Raw genomic sequence first — 23412 nt, 5'->3', positions numbered from 1 at the left:
AAGTTTTTTACGCAAATAATAATAAAGGCTTATTTTAGAGGGCCTTATCTGTTAGTTGCTGGTGAAGGAAGTCAAAGGAAAACACAGCTGATCAAATGACAAATGTTATCACACTTGTTTATAAGAAGGAAATAAAAAAAATTAAAAATTTACTCAGTATGTAGTGATAAAGGGCAGTGATAAGACAATAAGACAAGATAGAATTTTATAGCTAATTTACTTGTGCTGTCAAAAGAGTTTAGAAAGAGGCTAACTTTTGTCAGCAGACCATGTTCACACTTTATTTCTTACCTTTTATCAATTTTTTGTGTAATTTTGCTAACTTGTTTGTGTTGTGCTAACTTGCTGTTTTTTAGTTGCAAATGTTACTTGGTTAATTACAGGTTGAATAAAATGAAAATGAAAGTATTTTTTATTATTTTAAGACTGAGCATGGGTGCATTATGTGTAGGAGCTATGAGAATGGTTATTAGCTATAGTTGGGAATAGTTGCATTTGAAGTTTATTTTTGTTGACATCTAGAATCAGAATTCCTGTTAATGTCATTGCGTATGAATAAAGCACAACAAAATTAAAAAATAATAGCAACTCTCAAGGAGACACAGAACAAGTGGGATGTTATGGATGGATAGATGGATAGATAGATGGATAGATAGATAGATAGATGGATAGAAAAAGACCATGTCTTAGATTAATTTACTGTGTTCAGTGCAACAAACGTAGTTGTTCTCTTGGGTAGAAATGCTACATGTTTAAAAAAAGAAAAAAAAGACTTAAATATCATATTTCCGTTGCTTCAGAGAGAATATCGGCGTTTTGAACTCACTGCAAGTCTTAAAAAGTTAAGTTTTAAAAACTTTCCCTGATATTTTCTTTGAGTCCCCTGGGTTTGAATATTCAAAGTAGTGCAAATTTTCAGGGGGAAAGCACATTACATTCCTATCTCGGATGAAGAAAAAAAATATATGTTTTCATTTCATGACTTGTTTAAACCATGAAATAAGTAATGGCTTATTTCATGACCATGAGAAGGCCATGAAATAAACCTTTTTGTGGCTTTTTTGAAAAGGCATATTTTCAAATAAGCCTTGAATATTTGAAAGCAAATTAATATTTTTAACCACAATTAGCACACTTTATTTCAGAAATATATGAGTTATGAAAACTCTTGTAGTACTTGGCCTTTTCAGTTATCATTGTAGTTTTGACATATTTCCTTTGTCACTGAACAATTCTTCAATTCATTAGGAAAAAGGTTAATGAATGTGAATTAAAACAGTGGGCTAATTTAATACTGGCCACTAAAAGCCCTAAAACGTATGCAGAAAAAAATAGACTATTAGTGGTCTGCTGACTGGCACCAGTTAGCTGTTGCATTAAGCATTCCTAGTTGTGGTTTGCACTAATCTAATGACATTACTTTCAAAATTGCAACAATATTGTTCCTTCAGGATGATTCATTATTTATTGCTCAAAGTACAGAAAAGGGAACAATGATAGTCAATGGTCAAATAATTGCTTGTTGGTTTAATGGTCTGCATTAGCTTATTGTCATCTTACAGGAATATTCCTACATTATGTTTCCTTCACATTTCAAAATGAAGAATTTCCACCACAATTGTGGACGTTTGCAGAATTTAAATTATATTCAAAAGTCATAATAAGATTACCTTTACTGTTTGACAGCAGAAATACCAGGTGCTTTCCATTGAGTTTATCCTCGCCTCTCATTTCTTCAGCGGAAACTAAACAACTCCACTACCACACACTGGTAAACAGAAATGTTTTTATTTCCTCAGATAATAAAAACGTTTCAAATGCATTTATGCTTCTGCATGCAATGTTTGCAAACTGTATGTGGCTTCTGGCCATTTCTTTTGTTTGGATTTTGCCTGCAACAAGACTTCAAAAGGCTGGATAATGCCGTGTTCAAAAGTATATTTGCAGATGGATTATCAAAGCTTGTTAGAGCTTGTTTAAATTCTGCCTAAGACTAATCCTGATATTACTTCCCATTTTAAATCACATCTTTGTTTTGTTTGACACATAATTCAAAAAGAAAAGGGTAATCTAATGTGTGTAGTTCTGTATGAGAATAGACTCTACAAGTCACTGAACTTCCTATCATTTTCTTTCTTTTTGCTAGAAATATGTTTCTTTGGAGCAACATTTCTACAACTTGATAAGCAAATGTTGCAAATATGTAAACCAGAATTCAGAGGGAAAAATAAACATTTCAAATAAAAAGTGATACATCAATCTGATCTCAACATCATAAATTCAGTTTGAGGTTATGGGAGACTGTAAAGCTCAGAGGTCATCGATAAATGTCACACAAGCTGAGCGACTATGTGACCAGTGGGATTTGAACACTACATTGACCTGCTATGTATTGATTAAGCCATTAAAACCTGATTCAACCATGTTGCATGTATACTGTTATTGAACACAATTAGACAACTTCGATGAAATCATATTTGTAATTGGTAAGATTTTCAAAGGATCTTTTAGCCTGATAATCTTATCCTTATTATTATTTCTTATAAACTATATTTGTACATACAAACCGTAAAAAAACAATAAAAATTTATATTCTGTTCTTTGATACAAAATGCTCAAAAATGAATTGATACGCCAGGAAAAAAAAAAATCCAATGACTTTTAATTTTAACTCTTTCATGCAGAGTGGTCACTACAGCGGACAGCTATGTAAAAGCCATTTTCTTGTGCTTCTTGGGGATTTTTATGTTATAAATGAATAAAATGAAGTGGACACTAATTCATCATAAAATACACTATCAACTACTGGCCATCAGTTGCAAATGCAAGACATTATTTTTGTTAAATCCAATATGGCCGATAGACAAAATTGCATGCCAACCGACCCGGTCCCTCCTTCTACTGTAGACGACTCTTGCAGGTAAAACAATATATTGGGACATCAGATAACCCCTAGAGAACAATACTACTGACGTATTTTTCAAATAACAACTTTGTATTTGGAGAAAATTACAATTGATCACCTAAAAAAAAAAAAAACACATTTTTTTATGCCTTAAGAAAAAAAAAAAAAAAAAATTGGAAAAAAATCCTGACACAAAAGATCATAATTCATGAATGAAAGGGTTAAAGATTACCTTGTTACACTCTTTAAAACAAGATTACCATAAAAATCTGTTTGAGGAAAAACTAATGACACCCTAATTCGTTAAAAGCTTGTTTTATCCCCATTTGGGTGAAATAACTTCACTGGGGTGCCGACATCCGTCAGAGGAATTTTGCCCACCACAAAACCTTTAGCTGTGAGATGTTGTAAGTGTTTCTTGCATGTTTTACTTGCTTCAAGTCGCCCCACAGCAGCTTAATGAGATCAAGATCTGGGCTTTGACTCTGCCCTGCAGTTTCCATTTCTGAATTATCAGCCAGTCTGTGGTGGATCCACTGGTGTGTTTTGGGTCATGTAATGTTTTTACTGATTTTGCCACATTTTCCTCACACACTCACTGACACTCAGCAGAATCCGTGATGGGGATGTATCCAATCACTAGCCATTTGAATTTGGCTTTACATTGCAAAAGAAAAAAACAACACATTTTATGTTGTTGATTTTGATTGCTGCAACTTTACATTTATTGTTGTAAAGCACACACTTCAGTTAGATTACTCTCTCCCAAATGCTTTCAATGCATTTATTTGCTTGAAGCCATCTTATTTCCAGCTTGACTAGATGGATGTGGTAGATCAGATCAGTTTGATGGAAGAATTCAGAAATGTAGCACTCTAATGGTTTATTAACGCCCAACATCAGACTGAGAGCAGTTTCTTGCGCATCGCCCATTGCAGTGGCAGCCGCCTGACATTATGGGGCGTTCAGACTTTAGCAGATTTTATTGGCCGCTTTTATCATTCAGCCACCTAAAAATTTATGTTCCTCCATCATGCAGCAGATGGGCCATTACTGGAGGCATATGATAATTTGAGCTGTTATTTCAGTGCCTCTTTAGAGCGTTTCTGGAGGCCTGTTTGAGTTAATGGCTGGTGACACCTGTGCTTGTCCTGAAGAGAGAGCTGTTAAACCCTCACAGGCACAAAATGCAGAGCAGTCTTGGTTTGTTTGGTATTTTATCATTAACAGGATGGAATATAAGTTGCTTTTATATTTAGTTACAAACAAACCAAACTAAATATGGATAGATTCTTTAAGGTGCTGTCAATCTTGCCATGTTTCTGAATGGAAAAATTTGTCTAAATGTGAAGATTATATGGATCACAAAGTCCTTTTATATATTTAAAGCATGTGTTCTGCTTGTGATGTGCCTCCATATCGTAAAGCATGCATATCTATTGAGAAGAAAATTCACAGTGTCCCACTGAGTCACGGCAGGGTGCGTTACTGTTGCCATGATGTTGCATATCAATTTATATTTTTTCACATTTAAAGGACATATTTAAGAACTTTTGCGACTTTTATTTGCAGTTCTGCTATCCAAAACAATTAGAAACTAGCAAACACCTGCAAATGTACAGAGCTCATCATACTAACTACTTCTCATTCCAATGATCATAAAAACGGTTGTATAAGGCTTAATAGAGAAACGTTGCGACGACATGCTGATGGCAAAGAAAGAGCAGGAGCTTCTTATAGAAACAGAGGCCCAATTTCAAGCCGTCAAGCCAAAGTCAAATTTCAAAGTTATGTTTGACCATGACAGCATTTTTATAACGGCGGAAAGCAACATAACTACTTGATTGTTCTATAAAATGGCACTGTGTGACTGGAAAATCCATTATACTGCCACCTTAAAAGCACTAATTTAAAAGACATGTAGAACAATTTCAAAGACTGATGATGTGTTTTAAATACCAAACTCGGGCAGCAAAGCACTTTATCCAACAACAGCAGTGATAGTAAAGACTTGACCTCAAACTTGAGTTCACAAAGTGAGGATTTATGCTGTTTGTGTTTGCAAACATGGAGAAATCCACTCTGCATTAGCGTAAGTTTGGATCTGCTCACTTATGTAGGCCTTGTCGGATGAGTCCTGGTAGAGAACGACACATTCGAGATTACAGCCTCAGTAACTTCAAGCATGTGGTAAACAGCTTATGTCAGCTTGTGTACTTTTAAGTTAATATGACAGAGTTGAGCTTCTTCCTTCATATTTTTAAAGCTGAAATACTTATGGGCTTTAAAGCGCAATCATTTGATCGCTTTAACTCTCCTTGGCAGCTGGTCAGTAAAGGTATCCCGTTGGTGACAGAGCACCTTGCTTTTCTCGATTATGCAGCGTGCAGGCAGCCTACGCCCTGAATCGCTACAACAAGGGAGACAATGACCCAGAATCAAGTTGACCTGAGCGCTTTAAATCAAGACTCCACCAGAGGAAATAAATTCTCGCCCCACCAGGACGCCCAGCGCCAAGTAGGACAAGTAATCCAGACAGAATAAAAACGTCCTCTTAGAGGACGCTTACAGAGAGAGGGATAAAGAAGTTAAAGCTTAGTATGAAAGAAAGGATGAACAAAAGGAGGCTTGGCAGCTCCAGCAGTACTTTTGATATTTTGATGTGTTTTTACATTTCGCAGGATTGCGATCGGTATCAGGGAAGGCACAACAATTCAAATTGTGCTGATAAAATTTTTTATTTTGTGTGTTTAAGACAAAAATGTAATTTCTGTCATATTTTAAACATGACAATAATGTCAAAAACGAGACTAAAATTAGGCTTAATGCAAAGCGTTTGCACACACAAACATATGCACAACCACAAACTTACTTTAAATTGAGTATTGTATTTCTGATCACAGGTTTATTTATTTATATTAATTTTTTTCTCAGCATTATTATTATTACTTTGTATACTTTAAGAGTTTACTTGAGTTAGAAGTAACTGTTTAGTATTTTCTGCTTGCTTGGTCTTCCTGTGGGCGGAGCCTGTGGCTTTAAAACCAGGACTCTGCGCCACAGGGAGTCAGTGTGTGATTAGACTCCTGAGAAGTCACCCTGAAGGTGATGGACTCTTGCACTGACGGTTCTGCTGTTTGTCTGTTTTTAACCTGTCTTGGACGTCCTATGTATATATTCTGCACCTCTCCTCTTTGTTCACCTGAAGAAAAACATAATACATTTCACTGTGGTGATCTCTGGCCTTGGCCAGGCATTTTTGTTTGTTCAAGTCATAATAGAACCTCCACACAGAAACCTGTAACTAATCAGCTCTCACTTTTGCCCACTGTGTTGTGAATTTACACGGTTCTTAACTTCTGCTACCAATAGCAGCACTTTATTCAATTTTTTTTAAAGTATCAAACAATTTTTTTGAAGAAAACAAAAAAGCAAAATCAGATGCATCAACTCATCCAACTTTAGGCAGTACCTAAAACATCATGCATATACTAAGACAAAGATTTTGAAACGGTTACTATGACTACCATCACATTCTAATTACACAGATGAAATCAAACTTCAACTTTTGGCCACAACGGCAAAAGATACAGTATGTTTTTCTGAAACCAACACTAAAACATGGAGGTGGTTGCATCATAACGTGTGACCACCGTTCTTTAGATGCTGAGGTAGTTCAGATTTTGAGCTGTTCAGATTATTAGTCTTTTTTTGACTCTGATGGATTTAAGATTAAGGGGGAATCAGTTTTCTGATATTTGTGAGTTCAGTCATTCATCCAAACCAATCATACAGACTGAAATCTAAAGAGACCTTTTGACGTTTAACCACCAGCTTCATGCAGCCGACTTATTAGGGGGATGCAGTGCAATGCAGCATCGCTTGTTTGAGCATTTTCTGTAGGGGTTTGTGGCTGAATGAGCTCTGCTTAGTTTTTCTGCCATGTTTTCACACAGCAGCTACATTGTCCCTATTCTCTCCTTTGCGGCTGGTTGAGATGTTTTTAATCGGAATTTTGTTTTTGTGAAAGAGGAAAAATCTTTTTCTGCTGTTGCTTGGGAAAGGATTTTGTGTATGTTGTACATGGAATACATATTGACTAATGACAAACCCACTCTGTGATACTGTTTTGTAAACCACAAACACAGGACCAGTGATGCAGAAATGGTACCTACCTTTGTGCTGAAGGTGTGATTTTTGTGCAGCTGTCTTGCTCTGAACACAGACTTGCTTTGTGTCAGCTTGACTTCAGAGGCCTCAGCTTGACACGTCTGGGGGTCGTGTTTCGGCTAATGAACGCAGCGGTCAGAAAGGTCAAAATCTGAGTCTTAACAGCTAGAACCAAGTCCTTCCTGTTCTAATGACCACGCGTTGCGTCTCCAGATATTTGTGCAAGCTTTTTCAGCACCAGCTGGAAGATTCAAGATAATTGAATATGTGATAATGAGGCAGCAGGGTGAAACTTAAGTTATTAAAAAGATAAGGTCACGAAAGTTTAAAGGATGGTGTCACACTTTAATAACAAAAAGTTACACTTATTGTCAATTATTTTAACAATGTACTTACCAGCTTAAATGGAACATTATGAGAAGGTCATAATAAGTCAACCTGCGGCAGCTTTTAATCAAGCTGCTTTGTTTTTATGATTTTGTTGAGGAAAGAGCATGCTCTTCAGAGTTCTTTATTTAATATCCAAAACTTCATGTGACACCGCATTTTAACTTCATAACATTTTACAACTTTACAGTCATTCTTCAATACATTACATCAGGAACTTTTTTTGCGATAGATTCAAAAAAAGGCGTGCATAATTGCGAATTGGAAGAAATGTAATACCTTATGTGATACATTGAAAATGTGAAACAAGTGTTATGCATTGAGCCCCTTGTAATCAAATGCAACTAATTGCCTTCAGAAATCACCTAGTAGAAAACAGAGTCTACCTGTGTGAAATTTGATCTCCATATAAAAGTGTGGAAAAACTGCAAACGAATGAACGCTTCTTTCCACCTACATATAAAGACCAAGGAAAGTTAGCATTAATTAGAGAAGCAGATGAGTTGCAGAGATTAACAGAACAGTTGGGAGGATCTGTACATGGAAAAAAAAAATGTTGGCAATATAAAACCAAAATGATCTAGACACTCATTTATGGTATTGATGACATCATGATGATTTTAAGGGGAGCATGGATGGAACTAAATGAAAGCATGTTAGAGGATGTAAAATACTAGAGACTGTGGTGGAGAAAGTTAAAATGGCCCAGTCAAAGTCCAGACCCAGAACCAATTAAGAATCTGTTGAAAGACTAAAATAAATTGTGTTCACAATTCCACCCAATGCAATTTTCCTAGAAGAATAGCAACAAAATTTAGTCTCTAAATTCACTAAAGACATACCCCAAAGAATTACATTCTACCAATGACTTAAACCTCAGGCAGAGGCCTTTGCTGCAAACCAAATTAGTGGAATAGAATACATACATATGCACCACGCACCTTTTATTTTATTTCTTTATTGGAAGAGGGATTTTGAAAACCATTTATCATTTTCTTTCCACTTAACAGTGATCCTGTCCTTTATGTTAGTTCAACAGAAATATCTATTAAACGCATTGACCTTTGTTTTTCTGTGACATTTTAAAACGTTTATGGGTAAGAATAACTGAATAAGTTTCAATACAAGCAGACCAAATTATGTTTTATGTCTGCATAGTTCAACTTATTAAAAAAATAAATCATCAGGCAGTTGACTGAATTACTCAGTCAGAACTAATAACAATTTACTGCTACCGATAAAGCATATTCTGTGTACTTTGGACAAATTAGTTTGTGTGGAAATGTCATGGTGTTATGAAATGACTGCATAGTTGTATAAAAAATATTGTAAAGCTCTAGAGAAAATTTAAAATAAATAACACTGCACCCTCTTTTATCATGAGATCCTACAGCTTTCCTGTCTCTGCATTTTAGGTGTGAGATGATAAACAAAGAGGATGAATACTTAAATTCTGCAAAGGCCCAGTCTGCAGACTGCATTATTCTTTCGATTAATATGGATTACTTCCCGGTAAAAGGTTAGGCCTTTTGTGTTGATTGCAAATTCTCAATTTCCACAGGCCGTTATGAAAATGCTGCAGGTTTGTGATTGTATGGTGCTGGATTATTAGCAAAATATTGTTATCTGCCTCAGAAATGACTGCACAGTCTCGATTTCTGCATCTTTTGTTGTGTTCGGTGCATGTTGCTGTGTTTTAGGGCTCATGAATGAAAGCAGACATCGCTTTCTGAAAGTATTTATGGTCCACCTATGTCATTTTTTTCTGAGAGTCTATCCTGCTCATTCTTAAAATTAATTTGGATAGCGCTCTTTCCATGCTAATGGCTTCATGAAATAATCTCAGTTTTTTCCCCCAGAGCTGCTGTAAAGAGTTGATATAACTTCTCAATTTCACATTGAGTCCTTGAACAAATCCAATTTTGCATTTCTTATTTTTAGTGTGACTGAGAGGAAAATTGTCTTCCATAATACAATCCAGACAAAAGTCCATGCGTTTGTTTTAAGAGAGCCAGCAGGAAGTTGCATATCTGTAGAGTGAAGGATTGTGTGCATCATTTGCGTGACAGCTGTAACTCTCTCAGTGAGTGGTCTTGGTGGGATTTATAATCAGCTTGTGGCATTAGTGTAGTGAATAAATGAACTAATACGACCTGTAACCATTAGTGCTGACCTGGAACAAGGGGCCCAGAGGTTCAGGGGGCACAGGCATCATGGGAAGACGTCATGGTTTGTCTCTGCTTCCTGTAATTTTGCCGAGTCTGCATACAGACACTCTGCAGTTACATTTTGTAATGACATACACGAGTTTGTACAACTATCATGAATAGACAGGCATGTAGATAAAACAGACAGAAACATGCTCTGTTGGACACACAAAGCCGTTGTCTGCAACAGTGGAGGCTTCTGTTTCTGCACACGGAGCGTCCTGACACAGCACACGCCTCTTCACCGATAAATGTCACACAGTGTTACTAACATTAATATTGATGCAGAGAGCAGCTGGTTGTGTGTTTTTTTTAAATTTTATTTTGTTGTTTTTTTGTATTTTGTTGTGTAAACTTTACAGAACACCACTTAAGTAACTTGACAGCCATTTCTGTGTTTTTTTAAAATTCAAAATGGAATCCTTTAAGATATTTTCAAATTTTCTTATCATGGAAATTATTAATATTGGACTATTAAAAAACATGTGCTTTTTGCTGGTTAGTCTTTCTGTTTAATCATAGTTTATTCAAGCTGCTCAAAAAGTCAAATAAACAAAGATATCAGAGTTTATGTGTAGAATTCAGGCTATAAAAGGTTTAAATAGTATTTAAAAAAATAAGATAAAACAGTAAATTGTCAAAAAAAAGTAAGGTATTTAAAAACGACAATGGTTTGGGGCAAAGCTGATATCAGCGCTTGGCAGCCTCATGGAAATAATTTCACCATGTTTGGTTTTAAATCTGAACATGTGGACTGGTCTCTGTAGACCAGAGAGGGCAAAAATACTTCTGATATTTTAGGCTTGCTTAATTCGGACAAAAAGAAAAAAGCAACTATATTTGAACTAAAAACAATTATAGGAAACAAGTAAGAATTTGAGTAATGTGTGGTATTTTTATTTTTTTTACGGTCATGCTACGCTTTGATTGAGATGTGAATTTCCAGTCCACCATGCAAGAAATAAAAACATTGCAGAGCTTTTTTGATTAGTCACAGTTTTTACCATTTAGCTTTGTAGATGCCTTTGCAATAACAGCCTTGGGCATGAATATTCTGCCCTATGAACCTCAGAAAACACATTATTAAGACTGTAAAATTGCTTACAATATCTTCATTCTATTTTCACTCATAAAAACATGCTGGATGAATGCTAGGTTCTCTGTGGGTTCAGTCTGCAGACTAATTTATCTGTGACCTCGCTTAATAAAAGAGCAAGTGTCAAATTTGGTTGTAAATACAACATAAAATGATTACTGCTATGGCTATTACTACTACTGCTCATAACAGTGATTTTGATAATTACGTTTACAGTTTGCTTGTCTGTTAGTGAATCAACTAACCATTTCATAACCAGAATTTTCATAAAACCTTGATAATGTTAACCATCACCAATTGTCAATCTAGTTGCAAGCCTGCAGTTGACTGCTTTATGGTAAGTTATGAAACAGCACTTAATTATGATGCTCCTTCAGTTTCCACATGATGGTGATTTTATGGAAATATTTCTAAACAACTCAGTTTGTCTCTGTTTTAACTTAGTGAAAAGTGTACTACCCTTCTTTCAGCCAGCTGACCAGCAGTGCACAATAGCAGGTAGGGAGAGGCAGTGCTAGAGAAATATAGCATTTATCTGGGATTCAAGAACTTTAAACTGTATGACGGTAAATACTACTATATCTTTTTAAAACCTTTCATTGAGTCAGAAACCAACGTGACGCTGTAGTAGTCATCCTAATCTCAGTTTCAGTTGTAATCTGTCAAGCTAATCCACCATGTTATTGCTTGAGAAATGCCATGTTTATCCATTTGACTGTCTTTTTTTTCTTCCCTAACCTACTACAAACAGAGTAACATTTGCTCATCTGCTTACAACCACAAGATGTACAGCAGAACATCCTGAGAACATAACACAGACACATGCTGCCTTCTGTTCTCAGCTTTCTTCATGAGCAGCTGCTGATTGACGGGGTCACAGCCTCCATGAGGGGAGTCGTTTTAGTTTGGCAGCAGCATGTTTCTGCAGTTTGTATTAACTAAAAGGTCAACTTTTCCACTTTATGGCTCTTTATCACAGTCAGAAGAAAGTTCAGTAAGACAACATTATAAAATGATGTCATGCATTCTTAATGGGATAGAAGTGACTGAATGGAGAGTCTGAAAAGATATTGGCTCCATTTGAAGCAATTTGAAAGTCATTTTGAAAAGATATGTTCTTATAATTTGATAAATTTGCTGTAAGATGACCTTTTACCTTTTACTCTGTTGCTCTCTCCATTGTTCTCTAACTCTGAAGGTGTTTTTGGAGTCAGGAAGCAATTTCCCCTTTCAGAGAATGTCTTTAGAAGGCGTTTCTTTTTTCAGATGTTAAGGAGGATGTTTATGTGAAAATTAATATACTTTTTGACCACAGCTCACACAGAACGTCTTGAAAAGTGTTTCTGAATGGAGCTGCAGCATCATGTACTTTGCAGAAGTACATGATGCTGCTTTCAAGATGCATCCGATTTGAAATGTCTTGCTTGTTTGTGTTTTCCCGGTTAGACATTTTAATCCAAACCCCTTCAATTGTGGTGCTTTTCAACATGTTATCGTTGTCTCTTCATGAGCTGACTAGATTACTCAGGCATATTTCTAAAGAAAATGTCAACTTGGAAAAAAATTATTTCAACGATTATGTCTAACATGCCCAATGATTTTCATACAACAATAATATTTTGTTTTTGTTAATTTTTGTGTTTTACTTTATTTTTTTTTAGCTCAGGGTCCATGGTAGAGTCAGTCATAGTTGTGGTTTCATCCTGAGAAACAAAGTTTGACCCCAAAGGTTTTATCATAAAGAAACCAAAATAAAATATGTTGTTTGCAGATAAGAAACTGAAAAGCATCCATTTTCAGTCATTGTTTCAACACTGCCAACTTGTATTGGTACCCCAAAGTAGGAGATTAATTAAACACTTCAAAAATATAGAAAAATCCAACAGTTGATTATTACTTAAATGCTAATTGTTACGTAAGAAATAACTAGTTGCCGCTCTTACTGGCATGTACCAATTTCTATAAATGAAAGAAAACAGAAGTTTTCTAATTTATATTTTACTTATTTGAGATCCTTGGATCTTTTAGCTACTAATTACCTTCTGTCTCTTCTGTTATACGTATGGCATTGCTCTCAGGACCGTTTCTCTTCAGGAAATCGTAGTAAATGTGGAATTTGCTGATCTTCACAGGATGACTACAAGAAAATTGCTTCTTGCTTTAAATTGCCTGCATGTACGGTCAGAGCAATAATTAAAGAGCTAAAAACAAGTGTAACTGTAATGATTAACACTTGATGAAGACTCGCATTTACCTTTCCAACGCACAGAGAGCGTTACAGTTTTTCATGGTTGCTGTTAGAGAAACGCAGTAAATAGTAACTTGCTGGGGTCACCAAATCTCTAAGGAGTATTTAATTTGTGTGCTATGGACTTACTATCCTTGATTCCTGCTCCCAAACTAAAATTGCATCATGATACGTTTTCTTTTTTTGTGCATCCCCAGCCAATACTAATGAAACTTGATCAGTATTAACTATAAACATACTGAGCACTTTTAAAAGCAGCTTCTGCTGATTATAAATCAAAAGGTTTTATTAGAACAAGATTTAGAACAAGCTCTTTTCAATCCTGGATACTTTGAATAGATTTAATGACCTCATCGGGTTTATTTTTCTGTTCTCAAGACTAATAGGATCACTAAAACAGCACAGAGTGGACCGAATTTCAGCCGGGCAGTTAGTGTTCGTAAGAGGTTTACAGGAAATCCTGTGGTGCTTTAATGCTCATCAGTGTTTTGATGCACTCAAGGCTATTATCTATGTTTCTATAGTTTATTACCGTCCATGTGAAATCACATTTATTTAGCTGGAAAGTCTGGATCAATTTCACTTGATCCAGTGTGAAAATATAAAAAATGTAAAAGTAAAGACGCCCTCATACACTTACTGTTTTAAGTTTCAATTTCATAGTCTTAGTCTAACGGACAAGCAGGGGCTGGCCTTCATTTAAGTGAAAACTCATTCTGTATAATTGTCAGTGAGATAAAAATGGATCATAATGCTTTGTGAGCCTCTGTAATCTGCTGTGTTTTCTTCAGTTTCATCAATCAGCAAATTTAGCTACAATAAAAAGCTCTATGAGTGGAAGAAAACACCGGCTTGGAAATGTTGCATTCCTACTGTGTGTTTAGGAGCCTGTCTCTGTTTCACAATAGACTTTCTTTTTACAGTTTTAATCTTGGGGAAACAGGCAGACTTAACCGGCAGGTCAATTATAGCTGAGACAAAAATATACAGCAACCTGCACAATTAGTGTTCCCCTGGTGAAAGGTCTTCAAAGAAATTCATCTTTTACTGCAAGAGCATGATCTCTCCCTGAAAACTTCTGGAAAAAAAAGCTTTAATTTGAGTAAATAATTCAGTGGGAAAAAACTTTCTATTTATAGAATAACCGGTGCCACAATTGTTGGTACCTCTGCTGTTAATACATTTGCAAATAAGATGGTGCTCAGTCTTATTATTTTTATTTTATAAGGTTAAGGCATATGGAGAAAGGAATGTTTGATCATTCCTCTTTCCACAGTCTCTTAATTGTCCAGTGTCCTGCTTCCTCTCACATGCTCTCTTCTTCTCAGATCACCTTTCATGTGAGGATATAAAAGAGGAGACTGAGACGGCCATGAAAGATGGTTGATTTTATCTATGATGAGTCACATTTGTGTTGTTTTTCACTATCCTCTTGAAAGACTTGATGGTGACAGAACACACCAGATTTTGATTTTAAATATCCAGGGATTTTCTCCACATTTTCATATGTTCGTATTTTGCTTTATGCTGGACTCCAGTCCTCAAGAGCATGCAGTGCTTGTTTAAGACGCTCCAGCACAGCTGCAGTAATACTTGATTACCTACTCAGTGTGTTATCATGCTACCATGCTGGTAATGAGCCATTTATTTGATTGTGTTGCAGAGTTTTCCTCAAACACTCAGCCTTACACCTGTCCTGAAGTACCTACTGTATGCTGTTCCAGTTAATTTAAAAAAGTTATATTGGAGATGGAAGGACAGAATAGGCTGCTAAACAACAGGTTGGCACGTTGATGGAGTCTAATGGTTTCTATGGAGACCTTGTGATGCCAAGAAAGACACTCTATTTCTCCAAAGGTGAGCTATGGATAAGATTTTGTCTTCCTTCCTACACTCTCCCATAAGCTAACTTGTATCTTGATGTGAATGACATGTTCTCTTGGCTTTCCCATTTTGAACAGTGTCTAACAAAAATAGGCCTTTGTGTCATATTTATACACCAGGAAACCAGGAAGTGAAAAACACAGTATGTGAGTGTTCTCTGATCTACTAAGATTGATATTAACATTTTTCAGTGACATCAATTTTATAGTACTTTGTTTAAAAAGTATATCTTATTTTTTCTTCATTGAGCTTAATTAAATTATAGGTAGGAGTTTTCTTGCTTTTACTTTTGGGATATTATGCCATTTAAATAGAGGCTACTTTTATGGGTGCCAATAAATGTCAAAAACGCAGTAAATAGGAAAGAAAATGGGAAAAGATGTAGAGGAGCTTTTCAATTTTACTATGTTAATATTCATTATTGTCCGTAGCGATGTTTGCATTCTGGTTGACCTTGTGATCACAACAAAGCTTTGTGTCCTGCAGCTGCCAATTTATGAAGCTAGATTAAACAAAACAGCCATTAAAAATGCCCAGCAACTGTTTTTCTGAGGTTTCTTTGAGCAGGAACTGTTTACTGATAGCAGCAGCTTTGTGCCCATGGTCTGACCTGCTTTTTTTTGGAGGATAATCAGCATTGCATTTAGGTTTGGGCTTTTACGTAATAATATGAAACGCAAAGTGAGTGCATGGGAACGTTCATGGCTGCAGCCAGGGAGCTGATTGAGGTCAATCTGTGATTTGCTGCCTGTGCCGCGGGTAACGGCTGTGCTGTCGCTGCAGGGCTTACAGTTACCTACAGCTCCCCTGTTTTACATAACATCAAATAGCTCGTCTTTGCCTCTTGCCATGACATCATGTCAGTTTTTTCATTGTCTCACATCTTTTTTGAAGCGCTTTTAAAGAGCCAGTGGCGAGATGAGCTGCTTCTGAATTTACAAATTATTTACTGATTTCTTGTTTTACCTACAGGGGAAACAAAGCTGCGCTGTCTAAATTTAACTCCTCACCTGGTTTTAATCTAACGGAAACAAAGCAGCATATCAGCATGTGGGCCCATCAGTCGAGTCATCAAATGGAAATTTCTTTTTACTCCCCATGTCGCAGCATGTGATCACACTGCTGTTTACTTCAGCTTTTTGTCTGCTGCTGTGTGGTTACACAGTGTTTACTTTGCCAGATGGAAGGAGGTTAATGTTGGAAAAAAAAGAAAAATCTGTTGTTCTTGGAAAACTTTTAGTCTCGTCCTACACTCTTAGGTTTCAAATGCGTGGGTAGTCTTCAGATAGTTCATCAGGTTTTTAAAGCTTGAAAGCAACGGTAGCAAATAAACCTTGAACACAAAATTGGGCCCGGTTTAATATTGCAAAAGTCTATTAGATATTTTTTAGGTAGAAGGTGTTGGTTCGCTATTTTTCCTATTTTTTTTCTCACCATCAGACTTTTTTATATCTAATCATCCTTTGGAATCGTAGTGTTGTGCATATTGATAGTTCAATAATAATACATGTTCATCTTACTTTGAGCAGCTTATGAAGAAGTGGCTTTAAATCTGTTCTACAACGTTTGGCTTGAATTCTTATTTTTTTTATTGACTGAAGTTGTATTAAAACCATGATTAGGTGACAGTAGGTGTTTGACATATTGGTCATCCTTAATCTACTGAGTAGTTGTGTTATTTTGTTCTGTTTATGTAGAAATTAAAAAGGAACCAAACATTTGTTGTGATATCAGCAAAGGATTTGCCGTTTTTTAGTCCTCACATATTGGATACCGTATTTTCTGGACTATAAGCCGCTACTTTTTTCCTATGCTTCGAACCATGCGGCTTATAGCCTGGTGCGGCTTTCCTGTGGATTTTTCTTTAACCACCAGGGGGCTCTTTAGCAGGAAGTGAATCATTGGAAGTCAAAATTGGAAATAAAAGAAGAAATTGCCCATTAAAACGGAATTAGGTTTTAATAGGGAATTGAAATTTTAGAATGTTGTTGATCAGTTAAATAGTATTGAGGGGAAAAAAAAGATTTTTCGTTTTTTAAATAATACTGGGGTCATTATGAGAATTTGCGGTATAGATATTAGGATCCAATAGATGGCAGTAGTGCAACAATAATGAAAATAATGGATGCAAGCTGCCGTTGAAATCTGAAGAAGAAGAAAGCGCCCATTTTCATTTAGCACATGCTAGTAGCAGACAGTAAGTAGATTTTTCTCTTCAAACTGATTATGCCCTCATAATCAGTTCAGTTAAATCTAAACTTGGCAACTTTTTCCTTTTCAACCTAAATAAATGTGATATTCAATTGACCTGTTATGACTCAAATTTTTGATGTCCGCCCCCGCTCTGCTGCATGCTGCTGCATCGTTGTGGAAAACCTAGAGCGGCAGAGATATCTGCGGCTTATAGTCCAGTGCGCTTATACGTATGTTTACTGTTTTTCTTTTTTTATTTGGGGTGTGAGGCTTATAGTCCGGAAAATAGGGTATACTATGATATGTAGTAAAAAGAAAAGAAAAGAAAAAGTTCATTCTTTGGCAAAGTGAAGCAATATCACCAAAACAGAAATAGCAAAATGTAACATTCGAGGAACCTTTGTCTTTCCTGCTAAACAACTTTATCATGTTACCAACCACAAAAAACAGACAAAGGAGCAGGCAGATTGTTTCTTCAGTGTTTCCTCTACTTGGCATAAAGTTCAGCACAGAAATACCAACTAAGAGCATCTTCTTGAATTTGGTCTGAAACTTTGATCTCTTAAAATTTTAGCACATGATTTATTATTTAAGCACTTCCTTCATTAAAATCAGCTTCTTTGAATAAATGATGACCGCATGTCAGTATTCATTCCTGTAGGAAGTTGATACTTGTTTATTAGCTACCAATGATGGAGAAAAAAAACATTTTGATTCCAACAACGATGACAACTGATCTTGAATATCAGCATCGGATTATTGCTCAAGCTATTTGTCTGTGTGGCTCTGTTTGTGTCTTTCATTCTTTTTTTGTGGCTCTGGCTTCACTTTCACTTGCGTGTTTGTGTGTGAGTAACATCATTACCTCTGCTCTGATTCCCTCTGATTCGATCAGCAGTCGCTCCTGGTTTTTGAATTCCCAGCATTGATGGTTTTGACCATCAAAGACAATTATAGCAAACACTGACCGCCTCCTTCTTCGTCACTCATCCTGTCCAAAGTTAACTCACTTTGTCTGCAGCGGTGAAAATTTTAACCTCTTCAAATAAAATAAAACAAATCATCTTATGTGACGTGTTTTTATCGACGTCAGCAGGTTTGAGTCACAGAAATTTATCTGTCTGCATTTTCTGCATTATTCATAAATCACAATAATGCATTGGCACTCTTTCAGAGACTTTTTTTTATTGTTAGACAAGCTCATTTAAAGTCAGTGGGGTTTTAAAATGTTCCCAGCATAGACCATTGAAGAGTATCTGTCTTTTTGAGCCCTACATTTTCTAAATAACATCAAAGATTTAGAACTTCACCTCAAAGTAATTTGTTCCTTTTTCTTGAACAATTTAAGAGAAAAATTTTCTCTGCTGTGTGCTTCTCATTTTCTCTGATTAAGCATGAAATATACTTCAGATGAATTCAGGTGCAGAGCATGTATGTGACCTTTTCTCAGCACCAAACATCATCTTCCAAACAGTCTGTTTCACTCAGCGTGGTGCTTTTCCTCTTTAGCGCTAATGGAGCATTAAGATGAGCTCAAGAGTCTGTTTTTATGCTGCAGAATGGATGAGAGCACAAAAAGGAAAATAACTATTTATGAGTTTAGGTAATGTCTTGAAAGAGTGTGCGATGCTTTCAAAATCAGTGCAGGGTCTTTATAGGATTTAATAATACTAGAAAGAGAAGATGATGTTGAAGGGAAGGAGAATGCAGAGAAGTAAATAAAATCATTTTAGGATGTCTTGAAAAGAAGAACTCTAGATCTCAGTTTTATTAAACTAATACTGTTTTACTGCGGCAAAACAACAGCGTAATATCAGCGCCCTCAAAATACTAGCTGTTAATATGTAAATTTTTTTTCATTGCCAAACACGCTCAAATTGAAGTTCCTTTAATTTGATTAAAAAATCCTCTACAAGTGATTTAAACATCACGAGTAAGTAGTTGCACAAGTCCAGTCAGAATCCAAACTATTAAAATAGTAAGTTTATTTTTATCAGCTTTTACGTCTCATGCATAACAGACAACAAAGTAGTTCAATTAACCAGGACAAAATACTGTAACTACTTAAACCAGATGTAATTTTTTTTTTTATTTCTTGCAGAAATAAAAATTGTCCAGATGGTTGTTTATCTGCATTTGCAGTTTGTGTACTAGATGGTATTTCTGCTCAAAGCTTACGTTTCAAATTCAAGCAGAAATAATTTGAGACCCTGCTGCTAATCCTCATGTGTTTGGCCTTCAGGTTGTGACCCAGGTCCTTATGAATCATTTGCAATGTCAAATACATTTGTTGCATCAAAGCTTTTGTGTCTCTGAGTTATTTGAACATTAAGTTATGTTAGAAAAAATCAAGGACATTCTCACATCTTGACCCTGAAAAAAACTTTAAGTTTTAGTTTAATTTGTGGAACTTTTGAGTGTTTTTACGGTAGATTCAGTTTAGAATAGAAACTTGACAGACTTTGTGCACCGTTACCCCCACAACTGAAAATTATGCTGTAGGAAGTGATTGTTCAGCGCGTTTCCTGTCCATGTTTTTAGCAGTTAGGTATGAGGTCTAGAGGAAACATGAGTCTGACGGCAGACTGGAGGCAGTTATTGGTGGCTTTGTGAAACATTTTGTCTCTGAATATGGAGAACAAGGGGGTTTTCATTACTGAGCGGCTGCAGACTTGAGGAAATGTTCATCAGCTTTTCTACAATAGTGATTTCGGCATTTGTGATCGGTAAGGGGCATTTTGTTTAGTCTTATGGCTTCATATTTCAGATGTTTACTCTCCTCCATGTAGTTTGATTGAACTCCAGCTTCCCTTGAAGCTCTCACTTGCCACAAACACTGTAGCGGACTTACTGTCAAAGAGGATGGAAAACTATTATTCTGAATTAGAAAAATAAACAATCTCCTCTGTGGCTCTTCTGCTCCTCGGTGTAGCACTCTTCCCCCCCGGTTATAATTTTTTCACTTTGTTGTGCTTTCAGCTCTAGGGTTAACCATGATGAAGAATAGCTGACAGATCCGTAAAAGCTCGCAAAGTGAACAAAAATTTGTAGTAGCCATCAGTGATCAGTTTAGTAATAAAGATGAAGAATTTTTCTTTTTTGTTGTGAAAGGGATATTTTTTTCCCCTTGAAACCATATTTCTCTTTTTTTCATCCAGAGTTTTGCAGCTTGATTTTCAATAAGTGAGAAAACAATTTAATATTTATTTACAATTAACAATATGAAAATTGTGGTGTACATTTGTATATAGCGTCAGTCCAACACCTCTCATCACAACCAGTGCAACCAGTCACTTTCATGCCAAGACGTTGGGACAATCTGTTAAAATTTCACAGCCATGAGTCTTGGGCTCCACATATCTCAGTTCAAAGGAAATTACTTCATTGAAAGAAAATAAAGATGCGATTTTCCTCGTCATATAATACATGTCTAACAGAAAACCGACTGGACAAATCCTTGAACACACCCTGCCTGTGGTGAAGTAGAGTAGGTCCAAATTTCAGCAAGAAAATCAAACAAAAGGCATAGAGCCAGAGGTACAATGATTTAGATGGATACATATTCATGGCCCAGTTAAAATATGTTGCATTTCCTGAAAATGTACGCACACAGACCCACTCCGTCTGAATGCGAGGGTCTAGAAATGCTGAAATTTAAGCGAAAGAGGTTAAACTCATAGGGGCTGAAAACTAATGCATGCCGCACTTTCCAGACTATTATTGGGGGAAGAAAATAAAACCATCTGTTGCTTTTGTTTTGGTTCATAACTCTGTGTTGTTTTGAGTTGGCCTATCACATGAAACTTCTGTAAAATCCAATGAAGTTTGTGGCTGTGACATGACAAACTTTGAAAAAGTTCAAGCAGCTTCATACTCTTACAAGATGGTGTATCTCAGTTATTTATGAACATTCTCTGATATCTAATAACACGTTTTCTCTCTCTGTTTGCTCTCTCAGGTCGTTTACTGGTGATGAAAGGATGATGATGAGGATAAAGGGAGGAGGTCATAGCCGAAGGTGTAGACCTCGCTAGAATCCTACCTTCCCAGCAACCCTCCCCCCCCTCCACCATCACTATCCTCATCATCCGCCGCTGCCGCTGCTATCCATCCCACCTGGCGGCATGGCCAACCACCTGGAGTTGATCCAGGAGCTGCAGCAGCTGGACAAGGTGCCCAGTCTGGAGAGGCTGCGGGCGGCTCAGAAGCGCCGTACCCAGCAGCTGAAGAGGTGGGCCGTGTACGAGAAGGAGATGCAGAACAAGAAGAGGAAGGCCGACAAGAAGAGTCGTAATTTGAACAGCCTTCAGCAGTCAGAGTCCAAGAGACGGGTGTCCTTCGCTGCTAGCGTGGCTCTTCTGGAGGCTTCAGCCAGGAACGATCCCGATGAAGGTAACTGATGTTGTAAATTACAGAAACTAATAAACATTATAATGCATTTTTTTAATGAAGAACTATAGCTTAAATACTTTATAATCTTCTATTCTTCTACTGTAAGTGGGTCTTTAATCATTTATATTATGATAGTTTTAAACTGTGTGGGTTTTAAAATATCATCTGGTTTAGTCATCAGACAAATCACTGAAACTCCTATTTTTGAACTTTTACAAACAGAATAAAAATACAGAAATGTGCAAAATTCAGACCAGACTTCACCAATGTAATGCTAATGGATTTTAAAGAAGCGCTGACTTAACTTTATATTAGAAAAATATATTGATAAAGCACTTCCCTTTACTACACTACAGAATCTGAAGAGACCCTGAGAATTTTGTCTGCCCATTATTTACATAATATAAAGGTGTTTTAGCATGCTATAACATTTAAATATCTTCATTTTTAAACCTCTCACTGTTACTCAAAATAACTAACTTTAGACTTTCTTCTTTCTGCAATGACATCCAAAGATTTAAGAGTGTTTGTCCTTACGGAAATGTTCATGTATGATTTATTCACTGATTGGAAAAAAAAAAAATCATGTTTTTGTTATCTGGTTATTGATCTGAAACTCACCCACTTCCAGTCAACAGCAGGTCTGTCAGTGCCTCGCGTGTTAAAATGCTCCGTCATGTTTTGTTCCTGAACTGAGCACCTTGTTCATCAACATTTTGAGGTATCAAAATGTCAGGAAAACAATTAGCTCAGCTCGCACGCTGAAAACGCTTCTGGAAATTTGTTCTGCCACAAATCCGCTTTATCATTGTGAGAATAATGGAGTTGTCACACTGAGATGAAACTCTGCCAGTCTTTTAATTAAAAAATCCCCCTATGTTTGGAGATAATAATTGTTTTCCTCCAGTAGAGACTGTCCCACGATGCCTTGGCAGCGAGTCTGTGATGCCTAAATGATAACATGCTGCTATCTTTCATATATGACATCTAACTTAATGTAATTTTAACCTGAAAGTGGTTTGATCTCTTTTAATCATAACAAAACCAGCCTACAGTGGCACTATTATCCTTTCTGTTTGCAAACTGTCTCAACAGATTTAAATGCCACCGCGAGGCTCCGTTATTTACGTAATAATTATAATAACAGGACAGACGGCATTTACTTGTAGAAACACGCACATCAGCCTAGGAATGTGAAATGCCGTTTGTGGTAGAGACCCTGTTGTTGTTTGTTACTGGAGTTGTGGTGTCGGATTGATTTTTGGAAATGGTTTAGGGAACATTTAAAGAGTGTTGTTGGGCGGGTCTGCTGGGTGCAATTCACACAAAGTCACTTTAGGGCTTTTAGCCCTAAGCTTTTAGCTTATCAGCTGCACCTTTCCTCCGAGTCTTCAGTTTGGCCTGGAAAAAGCACACAAGGGTAATTAATAATCTATGTCCACTTCCAAGGAGGGAAACATTTAGATGTAGGCGCAGCTTTTTGGGGGTTATCGTCACACGGAAAACCAAAGGAAGATGATTTCAAAGCATTTAGCTCATCAGAGAGCTTTAAAAGGCACTCTTTCATGACAGGACAGACTAAGAAGGCCTTTAAAGTTGCTACATTATAAGACATTAAAAGGTCGTATTTTATCATAGTTTAACTTTGGTCCAACATACAGCGCTGGCCAAATGAATAGAAATAGTTTTGTGTTGAGAAACGCATTGTGGTAGACGTTGCAGCTAAATGAACATAAACACACGTTGTGTGTTTTGAATCAGTTTGTGTTCATAGGTCACTGCGTTTTACTTGTTTTACAGTCGATGTAAACAGATTACTGAGAAAATCTTTTGCAGACTTATAACTTTATGGAAGTGAAAATGCTGCTGGGAGAAAACTTTTTTCTAAAAATAATTTAGAGAGAAGCATAATTTAGGTTTTGTGAAGTGG

General features: G+C 36.4%; 1 protein-coding gene across 3 annotated transcripts in view; it reads left to right on the top strand.

Annotated features, from left to right (window-relative positions):
• ppp1r16b (protein phosphatase 1, regulatory subunit 16B) overlaps nucleotides 1–23412 on the top strand; it is an 85788-nt gene that overhangs the window by 10824 nt on the left and 51552 nt on the right. For 2 of the 3 annotated variants that reach the window (XM_008408446.2, XM_008408447.2), the window contains exon 2: nucleotides 21049–21482. In XM_008408446.2, coding sequence (XP_008406668.1) covers nucleotides 21215–21482 — 268 coding nt within the window. In that variant the 5' untranslated portion in view covers nucleotides 21049–21214. Of the gene's footprint in view, nucleotides 1–19731; nucleotides 19817–21048; nucleotides 21483–23412 lie in introns of those variants that run through there. The other variant, XM_008408448.2, reaches the window with a different exon arrangement.

The sequence above is a fragment of the Poecilia reticulata genome, linkage group LG5, assembly GCF_000633615.1.
Source record: "Poecilia reticulata strain Guanapo linkage group LG5, Guppy_female_1.0+MT, whole genome shotgun sequence".
Classification (NCBI taxonomy): Eukaryota; Metazoa; Chordata; class Actinopteri; order Cyprinodontiformes; family Poeciliidae; genus Poecilia; species Poecilia reticulata.
This window is presented reverse-complemented; position numbering and strand designations above follow the sequence as displayed.